Genomic DNA, 12,104 nt, shown 5'->3' with positions numbered 1-12,104 from the left:
GTTTTTTTATGGTCTGTGTGTGTGTATATGTATGTATATATATATATATATATATATATATATATACACACTAGAAAGTTGCTATTTGGTCTTGGAGGAAGAAGCAGCAACAGTTCCTGCAACTGTGTTGCTTTTACCTTTGAAAATTTTTGTAAAAAGAAGGAAAGACATCTCAGTGAGCCATAACTGAGGCAATCCTTAACTGCAGTTTCTTGTCTTTAGGCCTCTGTGACTAAGGAGAACTTCTGGTGCACATAGGCTGAGAATGCTGGAAGCTGCATCTGTTTAAACTGACTATTACATTCCAGAGATCCTTTTCATACAATACTGTTTTAGAAAGGTGTATTTTTCTATTAGCTGTAGATGACAAGAAAATTCAACTCTTCTGATTTCAGAAGGGGATAGAGGCTGTCCTATCCTTTCTCAAGGCTAAAAACATCAAACTTGTTAGTCATGCTGCCTTTTTTTATGATGTTACCTGCTATGATTTTATGACACAGACATATGCATGCCTGACTTTTCATTATCTACTCCATAGAGATACTTCTTATTTAAGAAATTGATTGTTCCATTACTGATCAGATATTCTGTTTGAAAGGACTGTCATACAGAAAGATATTCACTGTGACGGTCACTTTCTATTTAGAATAGGAAATGCACTTTGTGGCATTGGAAAATGCAAAATAGTCATTCAGGGAGCCAAGTGAAATGGATATTTACATTATCAATAGCAATATCCTAATCAGGATGGAATAACATCCCCTCATGCTAGAAATGATTGTGCAAGATCTTTTCCTGCCCACAAAGGGGATGGGAAGGCTTGTGGAATTGGTGCATTTGCCAACAGGCATGCTTGAGTCTACATAAGATGGATTGCTAGGAGAGTATCACATCAGGCAACCTCAGCAGGTTGGTTACTGCATTGACTGTGAAATCTAGGAGTCTTTCTCATCTAGCTTTATTACTTGGAAGAGTTCACACTCTTCCAAGTTTTTTGATGAATAAGAATTGATGGATCTTCAGCTTAATAGTGCAGTATTTTGTGTGGCATATTTCTTATTCTGTGGTCAATACTTTTTTCTTAGCTCTTCATCAGGAAATACAGAATTCTGCATAGCTGATCTGCTGATTTTTGGCACCTTTTTATTCAGCTATTCATTTGAATGGCAGAGCTTCTGGAGTACTCCTTTGATCGAAGACCTCCTTACTTAAAATACACACAGTTTGTTTCAAGAAATGGATACTCACTGGCTCTTGGCAGTAGGGCAAGCAGCTCTTTTTGTTGCAAGAGACATCGTAATTTACATTTTTTTTTTAAAAAAAAGAAGGAGCTCTTAATTTGAGTATGTTAGCCAAATGGACTGTATTCTTGTCCCTACCCTGTTCAAGATAATGTATAGAGCTATGACAGATTCTCTTGCCAGTGTGAACTCCCTGTTCCAAGACTTCTAGGAAACTGTTTTCATGTCCTTTTCAGAAGCTTTAGGTAGTCTAGTTGTTAGTAGGAAACTTCAGTCTATACCTCAACAAGAAGACCTCCGTACTTTTCCCCAAAATGTCAGACTAGGTCAGTATTCTTTAGAATGGATTTAATGTAGGAATGGTGGAACTTAATAGAGCCTTGTGGTATTTGGAAGAAAAGCTTACTAATAGAACACAGTCATGATGAATGTTTATATTAAGTTTCTGATACATGTTTTATGAGAACCTCTGCGGGGTAGGAGCATCATTCTTAGTGTTGTAGTTTAAATCAATAAGGTGGACTTTCTGCAGCTATCTTCAGCAGGAAGATACTGCATTAAATATTTTTTCTATGATGTGTTGGCCTACTGGCTTTATTGGACATTATTTGCTGCTTAGCACAGTTGTTACATGTTTTGAAAGAATGTATGTAGCTTTATGATGAGTCATCCAGTGGCAAACCAGCAAAGGGAATGTTAACCTAAATGTCAGAATTATGATAAGTGCCATTTAAAAAGGTATTTTGGGAGTAAGAGTATTAATGCCAACATGAAGAATATGAATTGAAACCCCAAGGACATTAGGTTTTGTTATATTCTATGAAAAACATGTATGCAAGAATTATATTTTCAACTTTTTAACATTTTGGGATGTTGCCGCCTTTTCTTAAATTGTTCAAAGTATCTGGTCCTCACTGAAGACTGTTGCTATGTCAGTTTGAAGTTTGCTGGCATTATTTGATATAGCCCTCTATTTTAGAATAGTCTTTTTCTTTTTTTTCCCCCCTCTCTCCCAAAGCGTAAAGTTTGGCTGAAACAACATTGAAAAAATTTCTGTTTAGGTAGAAATAAATTAACTGGAAACTTTTGGGGAAACCAAGTGCATAGTTCTGACAAATAGAAGGCTATGAGATCTTAATAACACAATACCCATTCTAAACTATAGAAATACATTCATAACAGGAAGCTATTCCCACCTTTAGGAAATTTAAGTTAGATTGTGAATCTCTCTACAGTCTATTCTATCAACATCATAATGCTTTTTTCTTTAAGAATAGTAATACAGTTCTCTTTGAAAAGCATCAGAATGGAGCTAATTTTCTTTTTTATGCTCTGTTTTTGTATCAGAAAAAAATTCAAAGTATTCAGAGGTTTTAGGATGTGGTGAATTATTTGGAAAGGTTGTACATAGAACAAATGTAATACCAAAAAAACAAATACTTGCTTTCTGAAATCTTAGCCAGGTTAAGTTAACCTCTCATCTGCAAATAAAACTGCATACTATAGTTGAGAAACATTTTTATTAAAATGACTTCAATAATTGTGGAGCTGTAAATACAAACTGTTAGTGAATGGTCTTGAAGCAAGGAAAATGCCTTGCTTTGGTGTACTGATCATCTTTAGGCTCATACAGATGGTACTGTGTTCATTTACAATAAAAAAAGCTTTAGTGCTCAAATACTTTTTTTAAACTTTGAGTGCTGTAGTAAATAAGTTCAGGAATACTGATTTTTGTTAATACTCTGTGATAGTCCTTTCTCTATTACTTGTGCTTTCATTAAGTGGTTTTTGAAGTGCTGTATTTGTCCTGTAAGTTAAACTAGGATTTTTTTGTGTACTTCTATATTGGCCCTTCATAAGATGTAAAATTGCACTGAGGTAATCTTGTTCAAAAAAAAACCCACTGACATTCTGATGGTGGTTGCTGCCCTTTGTGGCTTGCAGGTTGTTCTGAATTTCAAGATTTTTTCTTCAAGATACCAGCTGAAATCAGCTTTTTTTTTTTTTTTTTTTTTTTTTTTGGGGGGGGGGGGTCTTTTTTGTTTTTTGTCTTTCTGACCACCCTTTGAGATCAGCCTTGGGTATTGTCACAGAATGCCTGTTTGCTTCCTTGCCCCCATCGTGAATGTAAATGAACTTCCTTCCTGATAGTTACTTGCCCATGGAAATGCTGGGTTGCAAAGTAGTAGAACTAGCAACAATTTTAGCAGTGTGGGCAGCTCTTGTAGCTCTTGTAGATTTTAGTCAACTAAAAGCATACAGTGATGAAGTATTGCCAAGCTAACCTGAGCCAGAATTCAAGAATTCAATGAAATAGGAGGGCTTTCAGATAGGAGGTTTTCAGATTCTCTTGGAGTTGTTCTTTTCTTCCCTTTACTCTTTACTCCCATGAACTGGACTTTAGGCAAAGGTTTCCTCACACCTGATCTTTGTTCTGCTCTCCTTGGTTGATATAATAAATTCCTATCTGGTTACCAGGGTGTGCATTGGTGTAACTTGGTGTAACTTTTCTTTTTCTTTTTTTTTCCCCCTTTGTAGATTGTTTAATCAAATGAATGAGGAAATAACTGGGAAACTGAAGTGACTGTATATATGTAAAACTACTGTTAGCCTCCCCATTTTCTGTGTATATCATCCTAGAACAGCTGACAGATTGTTCATGGTACTTTTTAATTCATTTTGCACTGATTTCTAGAAGCTTCAGTTGGGTTGTAGGATTTATGATGTTGGTATAAGCATGATACTGTATCTGATAGTCCTTTCCCGAAAAGCTTGCTTATAGTCTTAGAATGCAGCATACAAACGGCTGACGTAGGAGGGGAGGAACAGTGGAGTAGTGATGAAGTCATCTAGAGGTGCAAGCTTACCAATGTGTAACCTTCTCTTGACATAGCATCCCATCGCCTGTGTTATCCCACACATCCCAGTAGTAGTCACAGCAGTGCCAGATAGGTATGAGACACCCCATGCCTTGTTTAATTTGCTTATGTTCGATACTTGTTTGCCAAGCAGTAAGAAGGAGAGGCAATTTCTTTTTATCCTCATATTACTCAATTCGGAAGGAAGGAGAAGGAAGCTGAGTTGAAATCAGCCCACCCTGCTCCTTTGAGTCCCTGTGGACTGTGGTTTTGTTACAGAGTAAGCAAAGATAGGTGCCCCAAAACAGCGCTGCATTGCTGCTGTTGAAGAGAAGCTGCTTTGCTCACGCAGACTCTTTACAGACCAAGACCACGCTACTTTATTAACACTGCTTGCTGTCACTGAGTTGCAGAAAGTGTAGACAGCCTGCAGAGAAGTAGATGTGGTTCCTCTTTGTATGGCAAGATAGGAGAAAAAGTGTTTTTTTTTTCTTAAAAAAAGAAATGTTTAGTTTCTTTGGACAATTATAAGTAGTCTCAAATAGAGAAGCAGGAAATGCTGAAGCATGAAATTTGAACTGTTTTTATAATTTGAGTGGAAAAAAATGGTGCAAATTATCATTTGCAGCAGGGGGTTAGTAGCACTTGCAATGAATAATTAAAAAGTTTAAAAATATAACAGAATAACCATACCTTAAAAGTCAAATCTTTTGACCTTCTGTCTTGTTCTCCTAGTTTGCTTTTAGAAAGACAAAAATGCAACATTATGTCTAAAGATGGTAATTGTGGAATTTGAGATGAAAAATGGTTCTGATAGTTCTCTAGTATCAGATTAAATTGTTTCAGGAAAGAACATATGGTTGAAGAGAAATGACAACAGTAATGAAAATACATTTTTCTAAAACCAAACCAAAGCAAAAACTCTGAATGTCTCCAGTACACTAACCCAGTCTGTTTTATATTGCAAATTATAAATGATACAAGTGAACTGTTTGTGTTCCTGATTGTTCTCAGTAATTTCTGTAATGTAAAATTAGTGCAGTCTTACCTATTCAGATGCAATTCAGGGAACAGATTAAAGTCAAATGTAACTATTATGTTATTTTAAAATATATATGAAAAACTGAAAATAAGACTGTTTTCGTGCTCTATCTGTTAACACAAATTTTAAACTCATTTGATTTAAGGCAAATTGGACAAAGGAGTAATGGTTTCAAAAATATGTTCTTACAAGTTTTTGTAAAAATTGGCTGTGGAATGGAGAAAAGGAAATATGTGAGTGCTTAGAAAGATTACTGAGAGCTTTATAATTTGATAGAGACTATGATTAATAAACTGTGAGACAAGCCTAAAGGAAACCAAATATCTATATTCTTATTGCTCATAGAACTATTTGTTTTTCTCCTTATCCAGTAAATGGTCTTATGCATGCTGTCCAAACCCTGTACTGGTACAGCGTTACTAATTTCCTCTTTGTGTGGTCATATATTCTGAGTGCTCCACAAATGCATGTAAAGTGATCTCCATGGCGTACGTGTGAAAATAAGAGTAGTAACTTTCATGTTTTACATCTGTGAAGCTGGATTATATAGGTATTGAGGCTAAAATTGATGAAATTGGGTACTCAGTATTAGGAATCAGCTTTAGATAACACTAAAACTTTCAGTTAATTTAATATTTTGTAGTCCATATATTCAAATCACTATTCCAAAGGAATTTTGAGACTCCAGAACAGCTCCAGATTTAAAAGTTTACATACTAATGCAGTGTTCTTCAGTCTGTTCATGCCAAACTTCAGTTCGAATAACAATTATTTTTGTTTCTTCTTAATAAGGGCCCTGGGACATGGGGTGTATGTGTACTTCACACTGTATGTGCTCCCGACTAATGTGGTGCACCTCAAGGACTGAGATGTGTACTGTCCTAATGGTTATACACCTTGCCCCCACCTTCTCTCCTGTAAGCAACGCTTACTTCTAGTTTCTTCTCATCCATCTTGCTCATGGTCTTTTCTGGAGTGAATGATTGCATAGAGAGTTCTGCTCAACATCACAGTCCTGAGAGGCAGCGTGCCTTTCAGGTACTGTATGGAAACTTCTGCTCACGCGCGGTCTGTTTGGCACGCTGGAGGAATGTGTTAGTGAAGCAGCCACACCACAGGTGGATGGACGCTCTGGGGAACTTCTCTAGCCGTGTCAGCCAAGTTTCTAATGTGGGCAAATAAACACAACTCTCATCAAATTAAATCTGTTACACACCACAGTAGGAATATATTAGTAAGATATTGTAGTAATAAGTAGTAATATAACATAACAATTATATTACAACAATATAATAACGATAATATTACTGTCTATAAGGATTTTTGTAACATGAAATGAGTGTGTTTTTGTATATTTGTTTTCAGAAATAATGTTTTGTTTTAGCTTTAAGAGAAAAAAAAATAAATATAAAGGCAATCTTAAGTAGATATCTGGCAGATACCAGAACTTTGATAGATGATTATGTTAAAGTTAAAAGCAATTGAAAAGGATTATAGGGAAAATGTTACTGTTATAGCTGCAGAGGGCTTTACTAGTAGTGTTGATAGTAAAATCGTGGGCAGTAAAACTGAAGTGGCAAACTAGAGAAATTAATTTGAAGAAACTTGCAGATATTTTGGTATTTTGTTTGACTTCAATTCGTGCAGTTGTTTCAGCTTGAATGACTATTCCAGGGTGTCTCAGGGGCAATGTCTGCTGGTTTTGGAGGGGCTGAAGTGGACAGGTTGCTTCAGTAAGAGTGTCAACCACTGGGACTAAAATTGACAGAATTCATCTGTTGGTTTCCTCAAACTGGGTGTTCTACTGAGGGCTCTTCTGCTCAGCAAAGTCTCTTCATTCTAACTTGGCGTGTCTTCTAAGCTGGTTTTTAAAAAACGTATAGGCTTTGTAAGGTAAGTTTCTATGCAAAAATGGCTTATTTGGAGTTAGTGTTATATCGGTGGTAATAGAGAAAGAGACGTATTTTTTTTCTGAAATTTGTATCTGAAAGCTCTAGTAACTTGTGCTGGGACAACTGAAGAAGTTAACTGCTCCCAACTGTCTACCCAGTATCTCTGTCAAAAGCAGTTCAGGCCATACTGTTTGTTTTGGTTTGGGTTTTTTTTTAAGCTTAATATACCATGATCCACAATGGCTTAGGGGACTGGTATTTGTTTTTTCTACTGTTCTTTTCCCCTTTCTTTTCTCCTGACTATAAAGATACTAAGTACCAGCAGGTAGATACGTTGAACAACCCAGTAAGGTAATCTCCTAATGTTTTTCCAGCATAAATTGTCAGAGCTCTTTTGCTGGAACTTTAAGTTTTATCCATGAAATTTGTCAGATAGGCAAGGCATGTGCTAGTTAAAAGCTCTAGGAGTATAGACAAAGTTATAGTAACAGAATTTTTTTGAGGATGGAGAGTTGTTTTTTGTTTTTTGTTTTCCCCCCTCTAGATGCGGTTGGTTTTGCTCAGATAATGAACACAAGGCAGCTGGAATTTTGCTAGTATAATTTTCCTCCAAACTAAGATCATTTCTGCTTTTCATAGTTTGGTCTTCCCCTAAGTTTTACTGGCATGGCTGTGCTAGTTATCAATGTGATCTTTTTTTAAACCTGTATAGTAAAGCTAGTAAGCAGCAGTAACAGCAGAACAATTATGAATTGGTAGTGCGGTTTATATCGTGAGTGGAAACTTTGTATAAGTTATTACACTAATGACATTTTAAAAAAGAAAGTCATTATATCCACCCTAGAGGATATTGCTGGTATTATCAGTGTAACTATGTATAGGAAAATCTGCCCTATTAACAAGAAAAATCTCTTGTCTAATGTTGGCTGGTGTTTTTTATCGGAACAAATGCTGTTTCTTTTGTGATGTGTCAGATGTTTTCCAAACAGGCAGACAGCCTGAAAGGATATGTACTAAGTGACTCTTAGGCACTCAGGGGAGGATACTTTGGCTTTATCCAGATACTGGCGACTGAAGAGTATTGGTCACGTTTGTTACACCTATTTTGATTAATTCCATCCTTTGCTTGACCTGTGGGAGTTTTTTGATTCAAGTTTCTCAATTCAAGACCAGAGGTCAGTCTTTCAAACGTGGAAATAAGAACATTTAGAACACTTACAGAATTGAAGACCACGGTTTTCTATATTTTATTGATAGGTCAAGGTATACGTGTACAAGAAATCAAATTGCTTTAGTTGGCCCAGTAGTCTAAAAAATTGGAGGGAATTTTGAGAGATTTTTCAGTCTTCAGTTAGTTTTCCTAGCATTTTATTCCTTTCTTCCAGAAGTAGTGTCATCTTTTTAACCAGCAAAGTGAAAAGAGCATGATAAAAATATTATTCCAGGCTATTGTTAACTATAGCACTGATTACATGATATTCAAAACAAGAAAGAAATTCTTTACTAAACAGCCAAAATTTTATTCTATTCTGAGTCTATTCAATATCGTATCAAAATCATCCTCTAAAAATTCACCTTTTCCATCTCAGAGCTGGTAATTCAGATCATGAAGCACTTAATTTTTCCCCCCTTTTTTCCCTCCTCTGTTTTGAAAAGGAGCTGTCACTTAAACAGTAATAAGGGTTGTAGCTAAAAAAAAAAAAAAAAAAAAAAAAGCAAGCTGAAAGCAAGCAAGCATAAATACACCTTCTGAAAGAGTATCTGACAGCAACCAAAGGTTCAGGAAAACTCCCAACTTCAGAAGCTAACAAAGAGCAGAACATGCATTAAATAATGAATTAGATACAGCCTTTACTACATCTGTCCATTAGGACTGGAAGCAGAATTTTGGTTATTGAGCTCTGTCTTAATTCATTGCAAGTATTGTGCTAAAAATTTTTGTTCATAAGCAATTAGGATTTATGATATTGTTAAAAGATATTCCAAAACGGCCAAGGAATTTTTCACATTGAAACCACTCTTGGCCAGCTTATTTTATTCTCAGCCCGGCCACTTGCTGTTGTGTGACTAATGACAGCATGAGGAGGGCAGAAGGAGGGAGTAGGAGTTGCCATTTAACCTGCCGTATGAGAAGCTAAGTAAGTACTTGAGCTTACCCTGTGCACTTACCCTATGCTGAGCTGAAGCTGTTGTCAGTTCCTATTTTACATCTAATCTATTTACCTTACAAAACCAAAGAGGGTAAAGGTACTTTTTTATCTGGAGTGATTTGTATCTTTTACTTTTGTTTCAGTCTCTGGTAAATAAGGGGTAAAGTTTTTGAATTAATTGAGATGTAGATAAAGCTTTGTTACAGAGATCTTGTAGAGATCTTAGAGATCTGGAAGGAAAGGGCTGGACAACATTTTTCCTCCTAGCGCAGTATAGAGATTTGGCTTCTAATCAATAAAAATAGAAGAGTTCTTTCTTTATATATTCACTAAAAGTTTATTTTCCTAGCAGAGAATTTATAAAGTAAGTAATGAGTGGGAATGCAAAATACCTTCCACTCCCCACCCCCTTTTTACGAGTGATACTTGGGTATTTATGTAACTGAATGAAAATACAGGATCTGTATAGACTGTTATGTGCAGGGGGGTTTGCCTCTAATGCTGCAATATTTTACTAGGCTGCAAAGAAACATCGTATGAGCTTCATAGGAGAGTTTACTGTTTTGTAACTAAGATATTTTAATAATAAGGATGGAAACATGTATTAACTGTTGCTTAAATGCATTTAAACCTTTCTAAACAGAATAAGCAAGTCCTTTGACCATATGAAGACCAGGTTTTAACCTTTAAGTGACTTGACTGCTCAAGCTTTCTTCTCCATTTACATTTCCTGAGTACTCCATATTGATTGTGATTATTTTGGTACTATGAGACTTGCATACCAGAGTGTTTTGCGAGGGGACAGACTGAGTTATGAAAGGAGTATTCAAATGGCTGTTTGTACCACCTAGTTCGTGTGATGCTTGTGCCAAATTCTTCTTTCTTTTCAGGGTTTCTTTCCACAAAATTCTATTTTGACTAGAGGATCCTCCCTTTAAGGACTGTACAAGTTTGTGTGGCAGAAGGGGAAACAGAGTCTGCAGCAGTTGTAGCTAGTCATATGAAAAAGAGTACTTATACTTCCTCTCGCACTCAGAATTCTGCTCACTTGCAAACTCTAATACATGTTAGTGGGTACAATCTCTTTCTTCAAATCAGAAATTTGAGCTGCCTTTCTCAAGCCTTGGGTACACTGCACCTTTCACAGGAATTCCCTGTGATTTTATGGTGATCAAGATCATCTACAAGCTAGTATGTTTGTTTGGCTTCTCCATTGGCCTCAAGAGTCTTCTCCGAGTCCTTGGAGTGGCTTGTCTAGGAGATCTGAATTGTGCCTTATCTAAGTGACTGGCTAGTGAAAGATTTCTATTCACTGGGCATTTATTACTAGCCTCAAAACATAGATGGTGTGGAAAAGCTGAAACGAGAGTTTATAGGCTACCTTATATTTTTATCAAAGTTTGTGTACCTGAAATAGAGGCCAGTCTTGACAGCCTGGTAACTGCACTTAGAACTTGCGTGTCAGACAGCTGCCTGGGTGCATGCTGGGCATAGCAAAAGTCACTTAGAAAAAAGTGTTCTGCATCTAATCGTGGTCTCTCCTTCTTCCTCTTCCTCCTCTGCTTTATGGAAGGTCTCATTCCCTTTGCTCTCTGGAGGGAGAAAAATAGGTGGTTACCATTTCTCTTTTTCCCTTTTGACTGTCATTGGCAATTGTGACAGATGGTGTTGGAGATAAACATGTAAAGGAGTTTTATGCCTGGTATCTCTTTATAACATCCTTGAGCTTAAGCTGCCAAAACTTGTCAAATGTTCCTACATCATACTGCAGGCACTATGTCCAAATTCTGCTAGATATCACTTTAGTGTTTTTAAACTAAGCGGCTCCAAAGCAATGTGAGAGAACCTATTCTGCATAGAATTGTTCAGTTCTAGTAAGTCTGCCATCAAATCATAGTGGTGGTGGACCTTTGAGGTTTTTTTTGTTTGTTTGTTTGGTTTTTTTTGTCCTGTAGGTAGTAAAATACATGTCTTCTCTAGTTAATACCTCTGTTTCAGCTAAGGTCTATAAGTTAGGCAGGACATTAAACACTAAAGAGTTGGGACAAGAAGGCCCTTGTTCCTGAGCGCTTACTTCCCACAACGGGTCTTTTTTTGCCCCTCGAAGAAAGAAATATTCTGCTGGACTGATTATGCAGTAACCTGTCTTTGCTTATTATCTATCCAACAAATTATTGAAGATTAAGAATTAATTCTTAAGAATTCTCCTCACACTTTTTATCTCCTTAAGAGAATACTGAGAAACACAAGGTAGATGAATCATGTAGGATACTATGTAAAATTTAAAGTGATTAAAAAAAATAAACTTCTAGGGCTGACTGCTTGTGGCATGTGTGTTTATAGGAACACTTCATCTTGAGGAACAATATTGAATGGTAAATAACTCTTGCTTTGGTAAATAATTTGAGATTCTATTCTTTATTTGGAAACACTTGTATTATCAGGTGTCTGATCTTAAGAGTTCTATGCAAATAATTATTAGCGGATTGTTGTACTAAACACTTTTCCAATTAAAAACAAACAAAAAATTAAAATGAAGCAATTAACTTTCCGTATTTGTAAACTGTTTAGTATTGTCCATTCTTTAAAAAAAATCAGTTCAACTTTTTCTGTGATTTAAGATGAGCTCAGATTTCAAGATACTGCAGTTTTACAGAGGATGAATGCTTTGGCTTCTTATATGTTATATGTTAAATGTTTGAAAATGGGTATGGTGAATGATACTTAGTTCGAAAACCTTGATGTGCGTTAGATACTATTTAACAGTATTTTACTTTTATGTAGGTTCTTCTAAAGAAGGAGGAGCTGGAGCTGTGGATGAAGATGACTTTATTAAGGCATTTACAGATGTTCCTACTGTACAGGTAAGGTGCTATGTCTGCTCATTTTTGTTTTCAGAAATATGCTGTTTGCAATGCTAT

At 36.1% G+C, this 12,104-nt stretch overlaps 1 protein-coding gene across 11 annotated transcripts in view; it reads left to right on the top strand.

The window, feature by feature from the left end:
- CLASP2 (cytoplasmic linker associated protein 2) overlaps positions 1 to 12,104 on the top strand; it is a 145,023-nt gene that overhangs the window by 59,483 nt on the left and 73,436 nt on the right. For all 11 annotated transcript variants that reach the window (XM_062569487.1, XM_062569484.1, XM_062569486.1 and 8 more), the window contains one exon: positions 11,968 to 12,047. In XM_062569487.1, coding sequence (XP_062425471.1) covers positions 11,968 to 12,047 — 80 coding nt within the window. The remainder of the gene's footprint in view (positions 1 to 11,967; positions 12,048 to 12,104) is intronic.

The sequence above is a fragment of the Rhea pennata genome, chromosome 2, assembly GCF_028389875.1.
Source record: "Rhea pennata isolate bPtePen1 chromosome 2, bPtePen1.pri, whole genome shotgun sequence".
Classification (NCBI taxonomy): domain Eukaryota; kingdom Metazoa; phylum Chordata; class Aves; order Rheiformes; family Rheidae; genus Rhea; species Rhea pennata.
Note: the sequence above shows the minus strand (reverse complement) of the source record. Positions and strands in the feature narration are given on the sequence as shown.